The sequence below is a fragment of the Ruditapes philippinarum genome, unplaced genomic scaffold, assembly GCF_026571515.1.
Source record: "Ruditapes philippinarum isolate M1 unplaced genomic scaffold, ASM2657151v2 ctg1507_1_1_1_1, whole genome shotgun sequence".
NCBI lineage: Eukaryota > Metazoa > Mollusca > Bivalvia > Venerida > Veneridae > Ruditapes > Ruditapes philippinarum.
In genome coordinates this window covers 142,668-151,722 of record NW_026859479.1, presented here as the reverse complement: position 1 = coordinate 151,722, position 9,055 = coordinate 142,668, and the positions used below count along the sequence as shown (strand labels likewise).

Below are 9,055 nucleotides of genomic sequence, written 5' to 3'. Positions count from 1 at the left end.
TCAGCATGTCATCCTTATGATCCAACTTTTCACTATAGCCTGATGATATGAACATCTGTACTTTACAAGAATTATGTCAGCATGTCATCCTTATGATCCAACTTTTCACTATAGCCTAATGATATGAACATCTGTACTGTACAAAAATTATGTCAGCATGTCATCCTTATCATCCAACTTTTCACTATAGCCTGATGATATGAACATCTGTACTTTACATGTCAGAACTTATAAAAAACTTCCCAATGCAAAAATAAATCATCATCAAATTTACAAATCATTTATATTTCTACTAATGTTTGCAAGTTCACCAGCTAATCAGCCCACAATGATTTTATTGTCTGCTGAATAATGTCGTCTGCTGACAAGGTAGGATTCTGTGACGTCAGCCATGATAATGTTTTAGATTGAATGATCTGCCACTCATCTTGTCTATGGAGAAACCATTTCTGTAGCCAACTAAGAACAACAACTGTACAGGTAACACAGGGGTCCTGAAGTAAAATCACTACAACACATTATTTACATGACAGAATAATGGTAAATAGAACACTTAAGTACAAAAGTGATAATTACATTCTATGTTTACCTGTTTTATAGCATGGAGCTAAAATGTTGAGCTTGCCCGGAAGCTTTGAACATTCTTATACATGATGTTTAAACAAAATCATAATTTACAAACAAAATGTCATTTTGGGAGTTGGCTTGTAAAACACTGTACTGAAGGTCAAACAATTTAAGGTTTTTTTGTTGTTGCTAGCTTGACTGGTGAAGTAGCCTCTTTGCATATTAAATCTGGATACATTTCATAATTCAGCATTCCTACATATAAGTTTTCAATATCTTAACACCAATTAAACCTACAACCTTGACTGACAAGTGACTCAAAGAAAGGCACATTGATCATTTAGCTTATACAGCAAACATGTCATAAGCACAATAAGTTTGTATGCACTTACATCTGAAACAGTAAGTTTAATCAAGTTTTCTTCAGTGACACCAAGGGTGTTAAGTAGTTTCTCAGATGAAATCCATTGTCCGTCTAATTGTTGTAATGAGATCACTGTCAACATATCATCATCTGAAAATTGTACATGTAAAGAAGTTGTCCTGTAAATTTTTTTTTCTGTCATTAAAATTTCATTTACATCACAAACTAAAGAGTTATATTTTGTATGCTATTTTTCATAAAAGAAATACAGTGATTGAATTTTATTTAGTAAAAGTCAAGTGCATTCTAATGATCTACATCCTAAACAAGAATCCTCTTCATCTTGTTGCAATTGGCCAAAAGGTTAAACCAATCAATGTTTGTTTAAAACCAATTTATTTCATACTGACTTTATAAAATTTCATTGAACAATTTAGTATTTACATATAAAATATCAAACTTCTCCTTACATTAATTAATACTATTTTATTCAGATAATTCACACATGTCGTCTATACTAAAGTAATTACAAACCTGATGGAAGATTTCTAGTTTGAGCATTATTATCAGAAATGTCCATCTTTAACATACTGCTTGATATTTGTGCATAGTCTTCATCTGATGCTGCCCCAGCTTGTTCTGAAACACAAAAATTGTTATTTGCTTTTATTGTTTCAGCTTAAAAAAATAATAAACAGACACAGTGCTATTTAATAACTGATTTGAGCCGCGTCATGACAAAACCAACATAATGGGTTTGCGACCAGCATGGATCCAGACCAGCCTACGCATCCACACAGTCTGATCAGGATCCATGCTGTTCGCTATCAGTGTCTCTACTTGTTATAGGGTTTGTAAGCAAACAGTATGGATCCTGATCAGACTGTGCGAATGCGCAGGCTGGTCTGGATCCATGCTGGTCGCAAACCCATTATATTGGTTTTGTCATGACGCGGCTCATTTATATCGGAGCTTATCACTTTTTGTTGGACCAGCAGGAGATGACTAAACTCATTATCTTAAAATTACCAGGTTATAACAATTTACCTCTGTGTATCTGATCAACAAATAACTGCTATCTTAACACTATATTCGTAAAGTCAATGACTCTAAGACTTGATTTATATACAACTTTATTTGTCATGCTATTAAACCAACTTTTAACAAATGTGTGTATTAAAGCCATCTTTTCTGAGCATTTGTGATTCACTTACACCAGTCATATGCACTATTTAAAGGGACTCCACTGAGGTTTTTTTGACATGACGAAAATTGGAAATAATTTTTCGAGATTAATGTTTAGTTTGATGTAGGTCTAAATCAGTAACTTGTGTGCAAAATTTTAGATCATTCACTCTTGCGGTTTATCCAGAATAATTATTCAAATTGTGAAAAATGACCCAAAATGGAAAAGCGTTTAAACGCTTTTAACTCAAATCGCATCAAAAATAGCACAAAAATACGCTTTTCTGTTCATTTTTTAGTATATTTCTGAATTATTTTATACATGTCTTCCTGTATTACGTGCCCCAGCTGATCTGTGTAAAAAAATAAATTATATGATTTTAGCTTTTTGAACCTCAGTGGAGTTCCTTTAAAATCTACTTATATCACAAGGGTAGTGGTGCCCTTGTGGTAAAGGTGTCTGCCACTTAACCCAGGGATCATGAGTTTGTATCCTACTCCTGTCACTACCGTGTTTCCTAATATGACATCAGTTTTGGTTAGTTCCAGGTAGTCACAAAAGTGATAAATATAAGTAGCAAGACCTTTTTCTACTATCATTCGTTAATAAACAAACTAAGGTTATCAAGTAAACAAGAGATCACCAAAATTTTTATAACTTCAAAAGTAACATAAAATACACCAGTTATGATTGATTTGATTCTACTTCTTACGATGTCTTTCAGGACGAACATTGTCTTTCCTTTGCCTTCTGTTTGAAAATAACTGTGAAAATTTAGGCAGTTTAATTTTACAGCATGACAACTTTGCCCTTCTCCGGGAATGGCGGTCAAACCGAGAGCCAGAGCCATCTTTAACCCACTTTTCCTCATCTTCATCTAACATTCGCTGATGCTTTTTTGTCAATTTCTATATTAAAATATAAAGTACATGTAAAAATATAAAACATATTTTGTTTCTTCTTTTTGTGGTAGGGTCTTAAGATTCCTTTCTTTATAAAGCTAAATTTAGATCTCTTTGTAGATAGAAAAAGACCACATGTGCATCTATGATCTATGAAGAATATCAAATAAGTTTTCAGCCACATAGGACATACATGACTGGTAGTTCAAAATACATGTGTATTACATTATAAAATATGTTACTTTAGCAAGGAATGTATAATTTATTTCAATTACATGTAATTCCAATGTATTCCTCCATGCAACATGAATCTACAAAAGGTATTTACAGAGATTCAACTATACCAAAAAGAGAAATGAAAAGGGTTTTTCATAATTTTTTCCCTTTTTCAAAAAGGTAACTATAGCCCTTTAAAAAAAGTGGGTCTAGGACTGTGTACCCGGCTATTCCAGTGCTTGATAGTAAAAAAACAAAAGTTTAATAAGGGCCCTAATTTTTAAAAAACCCTGTTAGAGATATGATCATTGGGGTGGGGACATCCCATTTTTTCTCTCAAGTAATTGGGGGGGTTCAACCCCTTACCCCTTTAGAAGTTTTGGAAATACCTACTTAGCTCTCCTTATTCTTCAAATATTCCAGCTAATTACAGATATAATTTTCCAATTACAACTAGAACTATCACTAAATGTGATTAATACCCCCACAAGACTGCTTCTGAAATGAGGATGTTACTTGTAACAGAATACCTTGTAAAAGAATTGAAATATAGAGTTATGGTTGTGGGCAATTAAAGATAATTGTGGTTCTTATATGTTGCATTTCCTTTCAATGTGGTTGGCCATTGATGAAGTTTAATTGAATTACTCTGTAATAAGTCCAGAAAGACAAAGAAAAGGGAACAAAGGGCAATAACTCTATAAATACTGAAGATAGAGTTATAGTTCTTGTGCACTGCACTTCCTCTTATTGTGCTTGACCATTGTATGAAGTTGTTTTTGAATTCCAACCAGTATGTTTTAAGTTATGCTCCTGACAAGGAAAAGCATCAAAGGGCAGTAACTCTGTATTTTGTCAAAATGGAGTTATGGCTCTTGTGCACTGCACTTCCTTTTAATGTCCTTGACAACTGTATGAAGTTGTATTGAATTCCAAACAGTAGTTTTTCAAGTTATGCTCTGGACACGGAAAAGTAACAAAGGGCAATAACTCTGTAATTAGTCAAGATGGAGTTATGGTTCTTGTGCACTGCACTTTCTCTCAATGTGCTTGACCATTGTATGAAGTTATATTGAATTCCAACCATTAGTCTTCAAGTTATGGTCCGGACAAAAAAGGCAATGGAAAAGCAACAAAGGGCAATAACTCTGTAATTACTTTAGATAGAGTTATGGTTCTTGTGCACTGCACTTCCCCTTATTGTGTTTGACAATTGTATGAAGTTGTTTTGAATTCCAACCAGTAGTTTTCAAGTTATGCCCCGGACAAGGAAAAGTAACAAAGGGCAATAACTCTGTAATTAGTCAAGATAGAGTTATGGTTCTTACGCACTGCACTTCCTCTCAATGTGCTTGACCATTATATATAGTTATATTGAATTCAAACTATAAGTCTTAAAGTTATGGTCCGGACACAAAAAAAGCAATGGAAAAGCAACAAAGGGCAATAACTCTGTAATTACTTTAGATAGAGTTATGGTTCTTGTGCACTGCACTTTCCCTTATTGTGTTTGGCAATTGTATGAAGTTGTTTTGAATTCCAACCAGTAGTTTTCAAGTTATGCCCCGGACAAGGAAAAGTAACAAAGGGCAATAACTCTGTAATTAGTCAAGATGGAGTTATGGTTCTTGTGCACTGCACTTCCTCTCAATGTGCTTGACCATTGTTTGTAGTTATATTGAATTCAAACATTTAGTCTTCAAGTTATGGTCCGGACAAAAAAAAGCAATGGAAAAGCAACAAAGGGCAATAACTCTGTAATTACTTTAGGTAGAGTTATGGTTCTTGTGCACTGCACTTCCCCTTATTGTGTTTGACAATTGTATGAAGTTGTTATGAATTCCAACCAGTAGTTTTCAAGTTATGCCCCGGACAAGGAAAAGTAACAAAGGGCAATAACTCTGTAATTAGTCAAGATAGAGTTATGGTTCTTGTGCACTGCACTTCCTCTCAATGTGCTTGACCATTGTATGTAGTTATATTGAATTCCAACCATTAGTCTTCAAGTTATGCTCCGGACAAGGAAAATGCAATGGATGTCTGGACCGACCGACCGACCGACCGACCGCCCGACCGACCGACCGACCACCGGGTGACTCCTATATACCCCCCCAAACTTCGTTTTTGGGGGTATAAATATATGTCACAAAAAGCCAATATCATATTTTGTGATAAATGATGAAAACAATGTAAGAAATCTTACCATACGCTGTACACAGGTTTTTCTTATTGCTGCCGAGTACAGGCTTTGGTCTGTAACTCCTGTATGAAAAGTAAAGATCATTTTCAAACAAAATGAAAATGTCTTAAATAGGGCATAACTTTTGAAAACATATTTCCAGGGTTATCTGCCTTTATGATAGGATATCACATTTTAATAATGAGCAAACATACCAATTTAGAAGTGAATAGCTAGTGAATACATGTAGCTTTGATAGTTTCTGAAAAACAGACCTTAACAAAATGAAAATGTTATACCAATGCCAACATAAACTTCGAAGTAAACAAATGGGTCATGGCAATAGCTTTAACTTTTTTGTTTTGCAAAATTGAATTTGCAGAACAAGACATAACAACTGAATTTACATATGCTCAACAAAACAGAAATATAACATAATAAAGTTTTACAAAAGAGGTCTACAATAATATTATAACAAGGTAAAGTTCACAGAAGAGGAATTTACACACCTTCCTTCATTAATTTAGCATCATACATGCCATCCCTATATTCTACAGTGTTCATTGGTACTGGGCACTTCCTTGTCTTCTTGTCACCAATCACCTTTTTACCTTTGGTATCTATGGCAACAAAGGCTGTATACCTTGACACAACATTGCCTAGACAACTTAAACTGAATATCCTCACACAAAGTTCTTCCACTTCAATTGGATTCAAAATTGAAACATCTAAAAATAAATATTCTACAAAGATTAAACACATGTTAATGCTACGAGAAATAACATGTTTTTATATTTGTTTAGTTTTAGGTCATACCTAAACTAGTAAGGTAAAGAAATGACTTTATATTCTAGGAAGAGGAGAAATACCATAGGTTCCCTATCTAGCACTAATACATTATCATAAAGCTTCAATAACGTAATAGTTTCATAAAATAACAGAATTCATCATCATTATGGAGATATGAAGCCTGAAAAATAAGAAGGCTCCCACATAAATTATTAAATAGTTATAAATTCACCTCCAACAACAATATCTAAATTTGAAGTATTTTTAACATATTCACATATTTGACAATTCAATTAAAGCTCATCATAAATAAAAAAATCTCGCCTGCATTTACTGTATCCTGCAGAAGTTTGATTTGAGCTTTTGTTGCTAGCCGATGAATAGGTGCAGATGTACTTAAATCATTTGTATTTTGCAAGGTGAAGGTCATTTTATACGAGACTGGATTTCCACTTTGTTGACCATTCAATGTTACTGACCCAGATACATTGTTGTGCTGACAAAATAAATATAAGCAATAAATGAATAAAAACTACTTATTCAGCAGTTCTACTGTATATTACCTTTCAAAAACACAATAAAAAATAAAACATTACATTATCACTCTTTTAATCAACTTGTTTAAAAGTTTTTAAAAAACTTATCCATGTTATTTGATAAAAATGTTTGGGCATTTCAATGAAACATATGCATTGCATCTTTTTTCTGTTATCATGATTAATTACAGTATAGAAGTTTCAGAGTATAATTACTATGAACATACATTAGCACAATATCCTCGAAGTATTGTAAACAAGGTGAGTCTTTCTCCAGCGTATATGTTAACAGGTGGCTCTGATGGAATGGTAATTGGGGTCAGTCCAGCAGGTAGGTCCCAGTTTATTCTAACATCTGTTATGGCTGGTTGCATGGCATATTTCAACAATGAAATCACCTGTTAAATTAAAGAAATCACTTGTTTAATTAAAGAAATCACTTGTTTAATTAAAGAAATCACCTGTTAAGTTAAAGAAATCACCTGTTTAATTAAAGAAATCACTTGTTTAATTAAAGAAATCACTTGTTTAATTAAAGAAATCACCTGTTAAATTAAAGAAATCACCTGTTAAATTAAAGAAATCACTTGTTTAATTAAAGAAATCACTTGTTTAATTAAAGAAATCACCTGTTAAGTTAAAGAAATCACCTGTTTAATTAAAGAAATCACCTGTTTAATTAAAGAAATCACCTGTTAAATTAAAGAAATCAATTTTTTAATTAAAGAAATCACCTGTTGATTTCAGGATTATTACCTGATAAAGAAACTACCTGCTAATTCCGACATTTAATTAAAGAAATCATCTGTTAATTTAAAGAAAAGCATTAATTATACAACTACCAGCATCAAGTTAATAAGAAGTTTGACCAGGCAATAAGTATAATAGCCCGGGCTAAATATTTTACTGCTTAAACCCGGAAAGCTCCATTTCATTTCTCTAGAAAACTTTACCTTAGAATGGAGTCTTTCCTCCTCCACTACCAATTCAGACTTGCCACCTCCATTATTGGCAATACCTTTAACTAGTGCAGTTGAGGCACCATCACCAATACCAAGAGCAAAAACCCTGTATTTTATAAAGTAAAATGAAAAAGTTAGTTTTTTTTTTTTTTAAAAAATGTTCCTTTTTTGGTTTGTGATTAAGCATAATTTGTACCATTTTTTCACTGCAATACCATAATTTAGTAAAGTCTTCCTGGATTTGCTACCAGTATTTAACATTTTTTCCATATGACTACAACTGCTAAATATATTTGCATATAAATCTATGTAAGTATTCTATACATTTAGCTATAGCTGAAGGCAAACTAAAAATGTTCATATAACAATAGGTGTGCCTGCCTGAATGCTTAAAATGTTAACACTTATCTTGCTGAATTTCTTAAACTTGTCCAGGTTCAATTTTTAGAACTGTTCATTACTATTTATGTGGATATCAATAGGCAAATTTAAAGTTGCTTATTTTGTCTTGTTACACTAAAATATAATTGGTCTGAGTGGTGTTTATGGGCTATTTAACACTGGTTTGTCGTTTTGCCACGAAAAAGTTAACCACTCAGGCCTATGGCTTTAGTGCTCAATTCCTACGCATCAAAACTCCAAACCAGTGTTAAATAGCAGATAAACACCACTGAGACCGATTTTATTTCTCAGGTTTATACCTGGTATCAGAGTTATGTGTATGTGTTTTCACAAGCTGTGTTACACATCTTATATCATCCACTTCTCCATCTGTTAACACAAACACCTGAGTGAACAAAACACAATTCTTACATTCAAATATTAGCAATAGACAATGAATGTGTAAAGATAATAAATACAACACAGTTTAATCCGAAATCCATAGTTTTAGAGCTAATGAAATTTTCAAAACCTTTGTTGTTTATTTTTTATGATACTTTTCAGTACTGTACATAATACATTAAAGAAAATTCAATCTACATAATTATATCTATGTTTAAATGAGGACTTTAAGTATATTGATAAAATGGTGCATGTAAAATCAAAAAGATATTTACCCTGCGAGGATGTCCCTCTATGGGGTCCATATTAAAGACATGGGTCAAAGGTTTCTGTATCTCTGTGCCATACATATCAGCCTCCATGGTTTTCTGTAGTGTAAAAGCTTCATCTAAACTTTCACTACTGTATTTCTTACTTTCCCTGTTACAAAAATAGAAGTCTTTGTAAACATCTTAAAGTATATCCAACCTATGTTAAAGACCATCTCCATGAGAAAACCAGTGAAAGTAAAACTGTCAGTAGTATCCATTATTTAACTATTTACTTTTTGATAAATAATATAGAAATTTGC

The 9,055-nt window shown here is 32.8% G+C and overlaps 1 protein-coding gene across 3 annotated transcripts in view; it reads right to left on the bottom strand.

The window, feature by feature from the left end:
* Positions 1 to 223: 223 nt before the first annotated feature.
* LOC132756648 (von Willebrand factor A domain-containing protein 5A-like) overlaps positions 224 to 9,055 on the bottom strand; it is a 19,186-nt gene continuing 10,354 nt past the window's right edge. For 2 of the 3 annotated variants that reach the window (XM_060747778.1, XM_060747780.1), the window contains 11 exons: positions 8,760 to 8,904; positions 8,403 to 8,488; positions 7,693 to 7,807; positions 6,967 to 7,137; positions 6,528 to 6,699; positions 5,924 to 6,142; positions 5,439 to 5,497; positions 2,830 to 3,025; positions 1,466 to 1,570; positions 960 to 1,081; positions 224 to 494 (listed from right to left, as the gene is read on the bottom strand). In XM_060747778.1, coding sequence (XP_060603761.1) covers positions 315 to 494; positions 960 to 1,081; positions 1,466 to 1,570; positions 2,830 to 3,025; positions 5,439 to 5,497; positions 5,924 to 6,142; positions 6,528 to 6,699; positions 6,967 to 7,137; positions 7,693 to 7,807; positions 8,403 to 8,488; positions 8,760 to 8,904 — 1,570 coding nt within the window. In that variant the 3' untranslated portion in view covers positions 224 to 314. Of the gene's footprint in view, positions 495 to 959; positions 1,082 to 1,461; positions 1,571 to 2,829; positions 3,026 to 5,438; positions 5,498 to 5,923; positions 6,143 to 6,527; positions 6,700 to 6,966; positions 7,138 to 7,692; positions 7,808 to 8,402; positions 8,489 to 8,759; positions 8,905 to 9,055 lie in introns of those variants that run through there. The other variant, XM_060747779.1, reaches the window with a different exon arrangement.